This window comes from Amborella trichopoda, chromosome 5 (assembly GCF_054954075.1).
Source record: "Amborella trichopoda isolate Santa Cruz 75 chromosome 5, AtrichopodaSantaCruz75HAP2 v2.0, whole genome shotgun sequence".
Lineage (NCBI taxonomy): Eukaryota > Viridiplantae > Streptophyta > Magnoliopsida > Amborellales > Amborellaceae > Amborella > Amborella trichopoda.
The window spans coordinates 10,956,948-10,973,245 of NC_142340.1; the positions used below are offsets into that span (position 1 = coordinate 10,956,948).

At 37.0% G+C, this 16,298-nt stretch overlaps 1 protein-coding gene and 2 long non-coding RNA genes across 4 annotated transcripts; 2 read left to right on the forward strand and 1 right to left on the reverse strand.

Annotated features, from left to right (window-relative positions):
* Window positions 1-219: 219 nt before the first annotated feature.
* Window positions 220-8,538, forward strand: LOC18443648 (uncharacterized). 2 transcript variants are annotated; one of them, XM_020673236.2, is made up of 2 exons: window positions 220-441; window positions 7,236-8,538. In XM_020673236.2, exon 2 carries the CDS (start codon window positions 7,250-7,252, stop codon window positions 8,138-8,140), a length of 891 nt encoding a protein of 296 aa, XP_020528895.1. In that variant the 5' UTR covers window positions 220-441; window positions 7,236-7,249; the 3' UTR covers window positions 8,141-8,538. The 2 variants fall into 2 exon arrangements, with proteins under 2 accessions (XP_020528895.1, XP_020528896.1); XM_020673237.2 differs by having other exon boundaries at window positions 388-544.
* On the reverse strand, window positions 439-13,869 carry LOC148781952 (uncharacterized). Its single transcript, XR_016055982.1, has 4 exons — window positions 13,628-13,869; window positions 11,315-11,362; window positions 9,300-9,362; window positions 439-521 (listed from the first exon to the last, which is right to left on the reverse strand). It is a non-coding gene; the product is annotated as an uncharacterized LOC148781952 (long non-coding RNA).
* Window positions 12,272-14,506, forward strand: LOC148781953 (uncharacterized). The gene is made up of 2 exons (XR_016055983.1): window positions 12,272-12,328; window positions 13,869-14,506. It is a non-coding gene; the product is annotated as an uncharacterized LOC148781953 (long non-coding RNA).
* The last annotated feature ends 1,792 nt before the right edge of the window (window positions 14,507-16,298 follow it).

Here is a 16,298-nt window from a genome sequence, read left to right on the forward strand (position 1 = left end):
GGTCTCAAGGTATAAAGTATCCATTACAAAGATGGATGTAAATAGATGGTCTATCTAAAAAAAATTGAAGCAACGGATCCAAATGCTTTCTTAATAAAATTATTATTTTTAATTTTTAAAATGTATTTTATTTTTTCATGCTTAAGCGGTGTACATGGACTCATATGTACTTTCCAAAATTTCAAATTTCAAGAATCTTCCTAGGTAGATCTTTTGACTGAGGGAGTAAACACACAATATGCTCCCAAGGGAGCAGCGGACACGTGCTCAAACTTTTCTGGTTCAAAACACCGTAGCTGAATCCATAGCCATCCCCTCTGGGCCCCCGCTTCTCTCACTCTGGAACTCGAGCCCTGCAGGTCGCAAAAAGTCGCCGGAAAATCTGTTGTCCATATCCGCCGGAAAACGTCAGATCCAACTGCTAAACGACGGAAATCTCAGGTGTGGCTGTCTCTCTGCTTGTCTCTTAAAATTTCGGACTCTCTCCATCTCTCTCTAGGATACCAGTGGATTGCTATTCTCTGGAAAATGTAACAGAATATCAGTGGGTTGCCTCTGCTTTCTCTCTCTAAGATATCATTGTATTATGTTTCTTGGTTCTACTCTCTCTCTCTCTCTTTCTTGATGCAATACAAAATTGAGCGATTTGGGCAATTTTTGAAGTTGTTTTTGTTACATAAAAGAATGGGCTTTCTTTCTTTCTTTCTATCTCTGGGTCTTTGTTGATGCATAAAAGAGTCTCCCTCGAGGAGTGATTTAGATTATGATAATTACTGATGCAATGTTTTTTCTGTTTGTATAGAGTTTTTGATTGAATTTGGGAAACAGAAGGGATCTTTCATATATTTTCTTATTGGGTTTTCGCCCCGTTTATCATGGTTTTGCAAACCAGATTTCCTTTACGTCATTAATCATTTATCACAGAACAATGTCACCCTGACTGTGAAAAACGCCTTCAGCCAATCTTCTTTACCATTAAAATTAGTGGACTCTCCATCTCTCTCTAGAATGTGGGTCGGAGATTTTGAAGAAAAATGATCCCATAAAGTCCGTTAATGAAACCACTAAGAGTAAATTGAGATGCTTTCTTTATGTAAACTATTATTGTAAAAATAGTGATACCGTGTGATTTGGGCAATTTCTGAAGTTGTTTTTGTTACATAGTGATACCGTTGCACCTATATTGATACGGTGTTCTGTAGTATGAAAAAATTGGTAGTAACTGTTTTTATTGTTTTTTGACTTATAGAGTAACCTTTTTTATTGCTCTTTAGCTCTTGGCAATGAATTTCTTATTAGAAGACCATCGCAACAACTACAATTCTAATTTTTAATCTCTTATGTAACTTTACATCTATTTGGTTTGGCAGCATATTTACCCCTATTTGTTAACCAATCCTTGTAAGTAATGGCATCATTGAAAAATATTTGGTTGCATTAAGATGCTTCACTCCATTTATGTGTATTATTTCTCTTTTCTGTTGAGTTTTTTGTTTTCTATTGCAGCATATTTTGAAGTTTACATTTTGATGGTTCACTCCATTTTGTTGTTTCTCTTTTTTTGGTTTGGTTTAAAGCCACTCTATGGTAGTCACCTATAGAGTGACTTTTTCAACGTACATAATGCTTATGCCAAGAGAATATTCCTCCCTCTTCTAAGGATTTTAAGCATGCTAATTCATGGTCTGAATCACAATTTTGGTGGGAGGTGAACCTAGTAATTTAATCCAATGGGTGAGAGAATCGTTGTCTTCCATGGTTTACAGGCACTAGGCCAAAGGAATGGATCTCATCAAAGGTTTGATGCCATGCAGAAGATTAGCGCATCTACTTCTTGTGTTTGTAGATGGTGGGGAGCCTTTCCATTGGCTTGAGTGGACCTAGTTTTGCGTTTGTGGTTCATGCTAGAATTCAAATGAATTCAAAGCTTGGTTTATACAAAATAAGGAGATGGAGATAAGTGCCAGTGAGTAATAGTATCCTCCCATTTTATTCTTATTGTCTATTAGTTAATTGAGATTGATGATAAAACAAATATTAAAATGACGAGGTGAGGTGGGCCATTGGTGATTTCCATGAAGGTTTTTGCCGTCAAATGACCATGTATGGTGTGAAAAGGGTATTTTCATCAATCACATGGCTGGTTCATGGATATCTCTACAAGTTACAGCCAAATTGGCCAGTAAATGGGATAGGAGGATGCTATTAGAGTCCTCCTATAGGAGGACCAAAAGTTCTTCTTTTGTGATCGTGATTTAGAGCCTAAAGAGGGCGGGGCCCTTGTCGCTGAAGCAAGTGAAACTAGCAAGGGGAGACGCCTAAGAGGAAGCCCTCTTCAAGCTCTCACAAGTGCTTCTCCATTTTTTTTTTTGTTCTGTTTCTTTTATTGATGGAGGTTGCAAATTTGGATTTCCCTAAATCAAATGTTCGATTCAAACGTCTCTTGAGTAGTAGTGCATTTGGAACCAGCTGTTACCTTACTTGGAGAAGTGGTGTTTCCAAGGTATTTTGATCATTTGAGAAGCCCAACATGACCTTTAAGAGGAATTATTTAGAGAGTAGTAAAACTGTAGTTGTTCCAAGTATACCTCCATGGGTCAAGACCCATCCTCGAAACGGGGTGCTTATGATAATAAGAATTGTTGAATCCAAAGTTCCAAATATTGGGGAACAGTGATTCAAAAAGCGGACCGCTCAGGGCCTAGGCGGACCGAAAGGCTTGGGCGCATCGCCCAAGCCTAGGCGGCCAAACTGGGCGGCCGCCTTGGCGGTATGGAATCCGCCTAGGCGGTACGGAACCCGCCTAGGCGGGTGCCCAACACCCAAGGCCTGCACCCCGTTCAGAGGCGGAAATGGGTTTCGGTGGGGGCATTTTTTTGTCCATTTCGTTTTATACTAAAGAGCCAAAATTTGGGGTTTTAAGTTCATTTGAAACCTAAAACTTATTGAAGCCCATTTTAGAGAGAGAAAGCCCACAAAAAACTAGTTTTTGGTGAATTCTTTAGGATCGAAGGGTTTTTCAAAGTTAACAAAAATTGATCAAAACATCACTCATTGATATTAGATTTAATTTTTTATATTTTGCAAACCTATTGGGGGTTTTTTGGAAGATTTTGAGTCTTCTAAAGCATCTTTGAGGTGGAAGTTTGAAGATTGAGAAATCAAACTCAAAGTAACTAATTTTTTTATACAATACGTAGTATAATTTGAATTATGATGTGCCCTAAATACCTAATTTTTATTTTTTATACAATATATATAATTGACATAACTGCATAATTCTTTTTGGACTCAGCTGAGCCGTCTAGGTTCTGGGCGCCCGCCTAGGAGCTAGGTGGCCTGGACCCCTCAGGCTGCTTAGGGCCTGCCTAGCGCTTTTTGAAACACTGTTGGGGAACTATGAGTTGGAGGAGAGGCCTCAAGAAGGCTAGAAATTGTTGACACGATATTCTATGATGTAAGCATCTAATTCTGTTTTGTGTCCAGTTGTCTCAAATATTATCAAGTAACGATTCCACAATACTCTTCAGGTGGCATTGCTCCTAATTGGGTTCAAGCATAATATATCTAGTTCAATCTTGCGTTGTAAGGTTTGAACCATTTCCTAAATTTGAATTCCAAGCCACCTCTTTAGAGAAAAGGTGACTAGATGGATCATCATCATCATCATCCAAGCCTTATCCTCATTATTTGATGTCAGCAACATGAATCACGTTCCTCCATTGTTATCTATCAAGGGTCATACTCTCAATAAGACAAGAAATCACCATATATTTTCTCACTACTTCTATCCATGTCCTTTTAGGTCTTCGCCTTGCCCTTTTAGAGCCTTCCACTTGAACCAAATCGTATCTTCTAACTAGTGTTGTATTAGGTATATGTTGGTACGTTGCACATGGCCAGCCTGCCTAAGTCTACTTTCCCTCATTTTATCGTTTATTAAAATCATACCTAAGTTTTCTTGTATGTATTCATTTCGAATTCTTTCCTTTCTTGTCTTGCCACTCATCAATTTCAACATCCTCATCTCAGCTGCACTCATCCTATGGATATGTTGTTTTTTAACCGGCCAATATTCCATCCCATAAAACATGGCTGGTCTTACAGTCGTCTTATAGCACTTCCCCTTCACTCTCAATGGCATGGGACGATCACATAAAACTCAAGATGCACATCTCCAAGTCGCTCACCCAACTCTAATTTTATATGCAATATTTCTCAATCTCTCCATTCTGCTGGATTATCGATCCTAGATATTGGAAGCAATCTCTTTTATATATTTCTTGACTATCAATCGTAACTAATTTTTTGTTTCTACTCCTATTATTATTTAAAACTTTTATTCCATCTGTTATGTTTTAGTCGTGCTAATTTTAAAACCTTTAGGTTGTAGAGCATCCCTCCAACGTTCTAACTTTGTGTTGACGCCGTCTCTATTCTCATTGGGCAAAACTAATGTCATCTGCGAACAACATCCACCACAATATCTCATCTTACAGGTGCCTGATTAACTTGTCTATAACTAAAATAAAGAGATGTAGGCTCAGTGCTGACCCTTGATGTAAGCCCATTGTCACTGAGAATTCACTTGTCTCTCCACTAGTTGTTTGCACACTAGTTAGTGCTCTCCCGTACATATCTCTCACTATGTCAATCTAGCCTCTGGTGACCTCCTTTCTTTTCTAACACCCACTAAAGTAAATTTCTAGATACCTTATCGTGTAGTTTTTTCTAAATCAATAAAGACCATGTGGAGGTCTTTTACGATTACCCTGAACTTCTCGATCAGTTGCCTAAGTGGGAAAATGACTTTGATAGTTAGCGTCCATGGCATAAAATTGAATTGATATACACTCGTTTCACTCCTCAGTCGTTGCTCAACGATCTCTCTCTCACAATTTCATAGTGTGGCTCATAAGTTTAATCTAGCGATAGTTCGTATTAGAATGATGGTTTTGTGAATGAATAATAGAGACGAACACGGGAAAGATTTTTGGGATCTAGTTATAACATTCTAATGACAATTCCAAAAAATTATTCATATTTTGATCATAGTATCATGGCGATGGGCGGTTTGCCCCCATCGTCTAGTGGTTCAGGACATCTCTCATTGAGGCAGCGAGGATTCGACTTCCCCTGGGGGTAAGGTAAGGTACTACGTAAGAAAGTTAATCATGGTTTATCAATATCAAAAGTCTAGAATTGATTCTTCCTGGGTCGATGCACGAGCGGTCAAAGGGGACGGACTATAAATTCGTTAGCGATATGTCTATGCTGGTCCAAATCTAGCTCGGCCCAAGATCTACCGACCCGTCAGGATGATAGAACCAATCCCTCTTCAAAAAATGCATGATCTGGAGGAAGAAAGAATCAATATTTTTTTACTCTATTTGTTCCCACATCTTCTTATATTTTTAACAACTAGGATTCATGAGTTATTCTAAGACGAGAATAAAAAAAGAATCTCTTTTTTTTTTCATTCTCAACCAATTTAGCACACAGGATTACTAATAATCCGTGTCATTATCACTCTACAATTGTATGTTTCCTTTATTCTTGTAAACAAGCACCACAATACTTTTTTTCTATTTATCTAATATTTTCTTTGTTCGCAATACCTTGTTGAACAACTTGGTAAGCCAGGATATGTCAATCTCTCCCATACACTTCCAAACATCTATTGGGATACCATCTGGTCCTAAAGCCTTTCCTATCTTCATCTTTCTCAAATTTCTTTCACTTCAGATATCTTAATTATGTGAATGTAACTATGTCTTCTGCCCTCATTTACGTCAAATTTTCGTCCTAACATTGTGTTCCCATAGTGTTTGTTGTTTAACAATTTTTAAAAATAAATTCTCCACCTTTCATTGACCTCGTCATCTTTCTATAGGATCTTTTGATCCTCACTCTTAATGCATCTAATATGATCTAGATCCGTACACTTCCTCTCTTTTGTTTTTGCTAGTTTTAAGTCATATTTTTCACCTTCTCTTGCTTATTGTATTGATTATCATATGCTTTACATTTAGCATTACTATTTTTTAGCATTTAAATTAGTATTTTTATGTTCTTCTAAATTTTGATCGTTTCTATTATATTGCTAAGCTTTATAACATGATCGTTTTTCGCTAATAGCCTTTTGAATCTCATCACTAAACCACTAGATTTTTTTTTGTCGAAATTTCTTTTCTCTCTTGTTTCTCGTAAAACTTCTTTTGCCACTTTCTTAATATGGTCAACCATCTCATTTCCACATAACATTATTTTTCATGCTCAAAATTCCATTTACCTTCTTTTGCCTCTTTGGACGGTGAGGACCCTTAAAGCTCCAAATTATTCCTTTACTCTCCAAGGTGACTCTTCTTAAAAAAGATTCGGAGTCCTGAAAGCACTTCATCTCAATCACCTCACAATCTGATCTGAGCTGACCATTTTAATGGATAGGAGGTTGATTAGATTTGGAGTTGTTTAGAAGTTCGAAATCCAGTGAATGGATTACACACGTGTTTGGGCGTGGTTCTAGGTTCACAATCCGTATAAAAATGGAGTTTGAGGTGCGGCTATATAGGTTTATGGTGCACAATGGATCCAATTATCGATGCTTTAGTCTATAACAGTGTTAATAGGATTGGACCGACCACCAAAAGGGTGAGGGATTTGATCCAATCAAAACCGGTCTAACTACTTGTCAAATCGGTTGTACCTGATTTTAGAACAAAGAAAGAAATAGAGGCAATATTTTAAAATATAAAAAATATTAAGAACTTTATCTAATTCCATTTAGATGGTTGAACCGGCTGGTCCAATCGGCGAATATAACAATATTTGGAGGAATTGGCAGCTGCAAATGCCTTTAGCTTCTAGCAATCTTTGCTCTGAAGTAACCTTTCTTCAACTTATTGAGACATAAATGTTAACTTGTACTTATAATTGGAAGAGAGTTGGCCTATTATGTATTGATTGTTGACGACTGGTCACCACAGGAAAACTTTTAGTGAATGTGATGGATTACTCTGTGCTTCTTGTTTCTCCTGTTTTATTCCATCTATTTACGACCTAATAAGCTTGACCATCATTGTAGTTTGCTCAATGTTCATAGGCAACTCATAGCATGTTATTCTGTCCCCCTTCTCCTATCTCTTTTTTTCTCTCTCTCTCTCTCTCTCTCTCTCTCTTTCTCAGTACATCTAAGGTGTAATCGCGGAATTTCTATTTAATCTTGGATTTCGCAGGTAGTGAGGTTTTGATGAATGGGGCTCCTGCATCAAGCAACATTCGTGCAGCCTTCTCCTATTGTGTCCAACAGGTGCGAAGTTATGACTACCACCACTACCTATGCCTCCTCAACCTCCCTCCCCCTCTTCGCAAGCCTGCATTTGCTCTTCGAGCCTTCAATATTGAGACTTCGAGGACCATGGATGTGGTCTCAGACCCCAAGCTAGGCCTTATGCGCCTCCTATGGTGGCAAGAAGCCATAGACAAAATCTACGCTCACAAAACTATTGACCATCCAATGGCCATAGCCCTCTCCTCAATTGTTTCCCACAATAAACTTAGTAAAGCATGGCTCAAAAGATCAGTTGAAGCCCGAATCTCCGATGCCAATCAAGAAGGAATTTCAAAAATAGAGGAGCTAGAGAGATATTCTGAGGATACTGTTTCTACTCTTCTCTATCTGACCCTTCAAGCTGGTGGGATCAAATCTTCGGTAGCCGATCATGCAGCATCTCATATAGGGAAGGCGAATGGGCTTCTCCTCTTGTTAAAGTCTATCCCTTACCATGCATCTCGAGGTGGGGTTGTGCATGTACCATTAGAGGTAGCCTCTAAGCATGGCTTACTATTACAGAGAGGGAGGTTAAAGCCAGAGCCTAGGGAGGAGCTCTCAAATGCAGTCTTAGAGGTGGCTTCAGTTGCAAGTGCTCACCTTAACAAGGCTCAGGAACTTATATGTGGTGTGCCAAAGGAAGCAGTGCCGGTGCTCTTACCTGGCGTGGCTGCACAAGTACTCTTAGACTCACTCGAACGGGTGAGATTTAATGTATTTGATCCCAGATTGAATCATGGGATTCTTGGTGTTTCGCCCTTTTGGTTTCAACTGAAGCTAAAGTGGTATGCATGGAGAGGGAAGTACTAGGATTTTAATAGTGTATCAGTGTGGGCTATCAGATGTAGTTGGAGCAAAAAGGTTACTATCAACCCAGCTGTCGGATGTGAATTCAGGCAGCTGTGGGTATATCCCATCTCCACATAGTCTATGAAATTTTTTGTCAAACTTTGAGCTAGGTTAATGGAAAATCTGCACAACCATCCAATTTCACATCCGATCAATTTCACATCCGATGGTTATGGGTGATTATATCCTATTTGTTGCATCAAAGGTAAACAATCTCATTGTTTTGTTTCAATCTCTTCTCTATCAACAAATGTATATTGCGGCATGTACGATCCAATGAGTGAAGGAATTATAGCATGATAGGACTCCATGAACAAGAGGAAGTGGCTTAAGGAATTTATTATATAGAGCTTTTGGTATCTCTTCTTTTGAGGGTGGTGTTTTCACTTGTGATTTTGCGGAGTCCGGGAGTCGCAAATTTTGGTTCACTCGAGACTTCATAGTGCTTTCATGGTTCCATCAATATTTGAATTATTGATGGTTTGTGTATTTTCTAAGAATTTATTTTATGAGTTAGTTCTGGAGCCTAACATTTAGAGATTACTTTTAAAGGGGGTGTTATGACACAAAATATCCATATATTCACATTCTAATACATTTCAAAATTTATTTTCTTGAGCTTTTTGCAGTACAAGGGATGCCCTTTCGCTATACAAGGGGTGTCATGGCACTATTTATATATGTATATGAAAAACCTTAAAAGCGCCTATAGGTATAATGTTTCACCTCCATCACGGACTTGTTATATTGCGGTTTATTGAACAGACCCGCAACGGACAATGCTGTCCATTGCGGTTCCGCGTGAATTTTTGGATCGCCACAGGCCTAGTATGTCCGTGACGATACCCGTTATGGACATGTTACGTTTGTGGCGATCGAAAAATGAATGCTATTTGATTTTTTTCAAACGGCGATTGGCCCATGGGCAAAATCACTATTTCGCTTATAAACATTGCGTATATGCTTCCATATATATATATATATATATATATATATATATATATATATATAGTCATGACATGATAACATAAAGATATGAAAAGTTGTGGTCATTACCTATAAACCACTAATGGCAATATTACTTTCAGATGAATAAATAGTGAATACGCACAACATTTACCTGAAACATTATTCCAATGAAAGCCCAAAACTTAAAAATGTGGCAGGGGATGCCAATGCATAGCTGCAAACACAAAAAATTCAAAACATTGTGTGATCACAAGAGTCTCAAAATGCCGGATGCTACCTAGTAAAAGAAGAATATGAATTGCAGTTCAATAAATGCAAATGCATGGCAGAAAATACAATAAAGTAGAAACTGTGGATAAGAGAAATATGTAAAGAGATGGAATGGCTATTCAAGCACGCAAACATAAAAACAATTCAAAATGCAGCACACCATTTATGCAAGGTAATAAGAGAAAAACAAGATCAAGGTTCAGTTCAGCAGTTTCAAGACTCAAGAGTCAAAACACAATGATTCCACCTACTGGACCTCTAATATGTCACAAGAGATATTGAGACTTAGAGAAAGCACTACCTCTTCAATACAATCTAGGACCATGACTAGGCTTCTCCATTGAACTCTTCCACATAAGTGGCTGCACTGGTTTTATCAATATAATTCTCATATTCGGAACATGCCTCTCGAAATATGTAATAGGTGACAAAAATATTTGAAGTAACTCTCTTGATACTGTGATGGCAATGCAGACCAACATGTGGAAGAGGAAATGCTTATGGATTAGGGGAAATTATGATAGTGCTTAAGTTAGGGTTATGCTTCTAGCAAGCATCAATGAAATCGTGATTACTTTCTAAATTGAAGAATTTGCTATGAGGGAATGTCTCTTTGAGCAAGAAGCTGACTAACTGAATTTCAGTGACAGAACATCTAGGGAATGCTCTGAGAGTGTTCACTTCAGAACATTGATGACGAGGTTCATTCCACACTGGTGATGACCATGATGTCCCCACCGAGTTTCTGAGTTTGTTAAGAACACATTGACTTGGACATTCACTTTGTTTTTCCTAAACTAAGATCGATACCAAACAGATCCCACCTAATTTCGTGAGAGCTACTATTCCTTTCCTTTAGAATATATTTTTACCAATAATATATTTTCTTTCTTTTTGATATTAGATTTTTGCCAATGACCACCTTGTCAATGTCTGATTTTTCAGATGATTGTAATTGACTTAGTTGGATATATTTTATGCCTCTAAATATAAAATTTCTGATAAATCTCTTAGTTTAAAAAGAGGCTGAAAAGCAATTTAGTAGATATTTTGTAGTCAAGGTGGGGTTGACATTGGCTGTCCGGCTGGGAGCCTCACTCGCACTGCTAACTGCATGCCCTAGCTATTACCTAACCTAATATTGTAAAGTTTGACATTCCCTCTCTCCCACCGTTGTTACGACTATGAATCTTTATAGTAAGTATGTTTCTGTGACATTTAAAGACTATCTACTAACATATTGATTTATCTATCAACTGGCATGTCCATGTAAGATCTCTTTGACTAGAATCGAAAACTGCAACTGCACATCCATGATAGTGAGCAGCTGTGATACCCCTGAGAAAAACAACTAGGTCTACATTCTAGTGACTGCTCTTTTGCATAAAATATATAATTCTCCACATAACAAACCACCACTAGTAGCAACAACTGATTAATTTTGCCCATGCCTCTTAAAAGTGATCGGTTATCCACCATCCCATCTTTATGCTCTTGAACCTTGAGCTAGGGATATGGATCAACCACAAATTCTCCCATTCATTAAAGGAGCCTTGTTGGTTACATAACCAAGAAATTGAAGGTAAAGAATATCAATTCTTTTTTTACACCTTAACAAAGAACAAAGATGACCTTTAAGCCACGTTGGTTGTTCGGATTTGCAAGTTAGCCCCAAAATGAACACCACTGTGTCATAGAAATTAAATATTGCAACAAGCACTATGAGCAAGTACTGTTCCAATCTTATGCACATACTAACCACAACAAAGTCCAGCATAACAGACACAGGAATCATTACTTATGTCATAATCTGCTCTTTCACCACCATTTTTGAATGTTTACAAGCATGAATGAAAATCACAAACATGCATCATAGATGAAAGCAAAAGATCATACCTCATGAAATAGGGAAGAAACGAGGAAAGCAATCATAATGGCACCACTCTGCGAAGAGGGGAAAAAAAAACCATCAGTGACATCTTCTCGACATAGTCTAGTTATCTAGTTCAATGTTTTAAAATCCATAACTAGGGGGGCCCTACTCGGTTATGGCCAAAGCAGAGTTGGCTCAATGAATCTTGAGTCCACCTGAGCCAACGGCATGAAAAAAAAAAAAGCTTAAACAATTGAAAAAAGTGTGAAATATGACTACATGAAAAAATACAAAAAAATTTATGTATATTGAGAAAAAAATAGAAAACTTATAGATACTACTAGTTTTAACACCCAGAGTGACAAGCGTTCATTCAATAGTCCAAATTGGAGAAATAGCACTAATGACTTTCATAAGAGCATTCAAATTTCAAATTACAAATATACATGCAAAATGACTCACTCAAAAACTAACATGAATGAAAGGGACACTCATAGTCGCCTGATCATGGCCAGATCTCATTTTCTGATAGTTGATTTTCTTTCCATTATCTCGATCTCTTTTGAAATGTTAAAAAGTAGAGAGCTTGCATCTTTTGTTTTCTTTCCCTTGTTTACTTCCTATATGATTTTTCTTTTGGGGATTCTTTTCTGTTCTTGGATTCTGGCATGAGTTCGTACATGATAATAGGTCTCTCATGAATAGGAAAAAACATTTTTCAATCAAGGCAAAAATTCTATTAATTTGGTTTACTTGACAAGAAACTTTTCTTCCTATATGATTTTTCTTTTGGGGATCCTTTTCTATTCTTGGATTCTGGCATGAGTTTGTACATGATAATAGGTCTATCATGAATAGGAAAAAACATTTTTCAATCAAGGCAAAAATTCTATTAATTTAGTTTACTTGACAAGAAAATTTTAATATGATGTTTTATTGTGCAATTATGGCTGTATTTGTTGTTTTAAAAGTTTTATAAACAGGTTCCTTTGGTGATCCTTACGAACTATCTGCAAAATAAATTCCGAAATGCTATGGTATGCACTTCGTTCAGTACAAGATATTCCCTTTGTGGTTGGCTTATTGTGCTGGATTCAAGAACTTCCCAATGGAGATAACTTAGTATGGTATCAACTATCAGAAAATAATATCCTATGATGATATCATCAGATAGGACTAGGATATCTAGAAATTCTATAGGAAAAAGCTTGCAAATTCAGAATGTCAGCAACTCTGAACTGTTAGCAACTCGAAGATAAATAGCATTGAACTTAATGTTCAAGTGCTAAGCTTAGTATCTGTTTGTCTGTGATTGTTTATGGGTAAAAGAAGCAAACACGGTTCTTAGTATCTGTTTGTCTTCGATTGTTTATGGGTAAAATAAGCCACTAGAAGATTAAACTAGAAGATTAAATAGCATGGAACTTAATATTCAAGTGTTAAGCTTAGCATCGGTTTGTCTTTGATTGTTTGTGTAAAATAAGCAAACATGGTTCTTAGTATCTGTTTGTCTTTGATTGTTTATGGGTACAATAAGCAAACATGGTTCGAAGTGTGCACACTTCCAAGTTTTTAGATTTTATATCCCACTCTTACTTGTCAAAAACATAGCACGCATAAAGTCATCTATGCATTTACACAAAAGCCTGTCAATTTTGGGGATGCAATGGGTTTTAATGATGCAGATGCTCAATTGCTCACATCTCCCATGTTCCCACCATTAACACTTCTATTTTGCAGCTCAGCAGATTTGCAATTAGCCGAATCAGCTGTACCTCATTATGAAATGAGCAATTGAATTGTTGGAAGTTGGATTTAAGAGAGACACTCTTGCACTTCACATATGCCTGTAATTTACGTTGTTTTTTATGACAAAATGACGTATGAAGATTAAGTATATGGTTAAAAGTTTGAACAAACTCTCACTATTCAAGAGATTATCTCCCCCATATGGCTTCAAGTTTTGTTAGGCCTCTCACATCCTCCCATGTGATAGCCACTTTATTAATTTAATTTTAAATGCATGCCTTTCCACTAGCTAAGATGGCTAGCCACGTTTCACAAGATTGTCTCATTTCTTGCCCATAAAATTTATGGACAGGGAAGAACTGGTGTCCCCTACGCATTTGTCTGTTGCGCTCTCTGAGATATCAAATCAATGTAAGAAATTTGTCATTTGAATGTTTGGTGGATTGTCCACAACTAGATTAAGATCAAGCATGAAATTGAATAAGTGCAGCGATGACATGAAATGAATGGAAGAATCAAGGAGAAATATGGAAACTGAAAATATGATGCATGGCATTTCTAGAGACTGCCTTTTGTGGTTTATGAACCTATTTGTCAGTTGCGCTGTGACAATCTGATGGTTTCCTCTCCATTGCCATTGTAAAATCCATTTCCAGAACCTAATGCTTGAGAAGAGTCACGTGAGGGAAATTGAATATGAAACTTCAATACCCATTTTACTGTGGATGCACACAAACACACACGGTGCAACTGAAAATTTTGATATTTATGAACCCTACATGGATGGATTCTAGACACTTTACTTAAATTCTCTTTTGCTTTCTCCAGGTCGGAAATATGATCTTTTGGTTCTTCTTCTGCATCCTTGGACAACCAATGTGCGTCCTTCTTTATTACCATGACATAATGAACCAGAAGGGGAGGATGAAATAACCCATGTTCATGAAATGCATTAACCATTTGATGGTGGTATTGGCTTTAAATTTGGTGGTGAACTTCATCTCCAATTCCATGTGATGTCCTCACTCTGAAGGCTCCTTACTGTTACCTGATTTGCTATTGCTCCCCATATGGAACTATGGCTGGATGCTCCTGGCATTTTTACCATTCCATGCTCCATGCAGATGAATTTGGTCGCATATATACCAAACTTCAACGGTCACAGCCATATAGAGCAAGCATCAGTTCCCGTATACCCAATTGAAGTTACTGTCACTTGTCATACTAAAGGCACCCTTGTTTCCTTTGACACTGTAATTATGAGAATCCTCAATAGCCATTGGAGCAGTATGGTTTTTCACTTCAAAAAAATTCTGAGAAGAAATGCTCCTCTTGTGTGGAAGACCACAGAGACAGTAGATAGGATCTGGGTTTTTTTGGTTGCTCAAACTGAAGCTTGGACCATATGGGCAGTGTATTAGACCTTAAATACAAATGTAGATGGTTTGTTGCTCTGTTTCATAAAAGAGACTTGAGAGTTTGATGCTTGTGGTAGGTGGTTTAGTAAAACTTTAACTTTTTAAGTTAGGCATTGAAATATATGTTAAGTCATGCAAAAAGGATTAATGGAACAGAAGGAAGCTGGTCTGAGTGCATCCTTCCATTTCTTGAGAGAGATACATGCGAATTGACAATAGCGGGATGAAGGTAACAGAAGGAAGCTGGTCTGAGTGCGTTCTTCCATTTCTTGGAGAAAAAGATAAAGCTATATGCCAATAGACAATAGCGTGCCCCAAGTCACATGAAAAGTGTGATGAAAAAATGATGAAATTGTTGGAGAGAGAGAGAGAGAGAGAGATGCTGAAAACCACTGAGGCCATAGTACAAGTATTTTAGAACATATTTAGTATGGGACTCTGTTTCTATGCGGCCATGCCCGCATATGTAGAAATGTGGACTTCTTAATAAATTTATTTTTGAGATAGATTTTAAAATTTTATTTTGAAGGACGTGTAATCATGGAGATCATGAATATGAAAAAATAAATAAATTTTAAAATTAGAAATAATAATTCTCGTGAAAAACATTTGAACCGTCAGTTTCTATTGTTTTTAGGAGGACCACCAATTTGCATCTTAAAGAGATGGATGCTTTGACCGCACATGTAGAGATGCAGTCCAGCTTGCATGAAACAATTTTCCTTTTGTACGATACATAGTATATAATTCTATTGTAAAATTTGGGGGGAAACAAGGGATGATTAGTTCAAATGATTATTTTCAGATAGTCAATGACAATTCGGTGAAACGACCCCGGCGTTTTTTGGGACAACTTCTATTCTCTTTTTAATATGGGAAAAGTTTATGAGGTTGCAATCTTAAAATGTAGAATCACAGATGTACCGCAAAAATCTATTGGAAATATTGTTTTCATGTTGAAAAATCCCTCTAATCAAATATCGAGTTCTATGAATATGAAAAAAAAAAAAGTTTTTGAATTTCGGAAATAGTGCATCTTGCAATATATTATCTAGACCGTCCATTTTTAAGATTTTCATATATTTATAGACCAATTTAATTTTAACCATTTTTTGAATCTTAAAATTTCTAATTAGGTAAGAAAATAGATTTTAAGATAATACTAAGAATTTATTACAACAAATTACATGTTATGATAAAATTTTAGGGTGCGCCTTAATTGGATTGTTTAAGGTTCCAACCTAATAGAAACTGCACCCTTTTAATATTACCTTGTAAAAGTACTTGAAAGTTCTTCCTAATTTCGGAATGTGTTTCATTTTAGCAAACTTTTTGAGACTGGGTATCCGGGAATCTAAAATTTTTCTCTGCTATTCTTTGAAGGAAGAAAATTTGTCGGTTCCGCCGTGTTGGGGGAATGGTATTTGATCCCAAATATCTAAATTCATATTTATTTTCCACAAGGTCAATCTAAGACCAAGAATCTAATTTGGAGCTCAAACAAAAAAAAGCTCCAAATTGATTTTCGCTCCAAGATTAATGAATCCCAAATAGGCTTGTAGGAGAGTTTGTAAGCTCTTGTATTCTCCATGTTTGCATGGTATTTTTTTAATTCTTAAAAAAGAATCTTATTGTCTCATGGATATAGCCAATCACTTAACCATGTAAATCTTTGTGTTTCACTATTTCATTTTCGTTGCTATTTGTCTTTCATCTTATTTTTCTCAAACGTTAGTTTTTTTATCTACAATAGGGTATCAGGTAAGCCTAGCAATAGGCAGGTTGTGGCCCAGTTGACCTTGGCCCATAGGATGGCCGGCCCTAGCCTAGGGTCATGGCC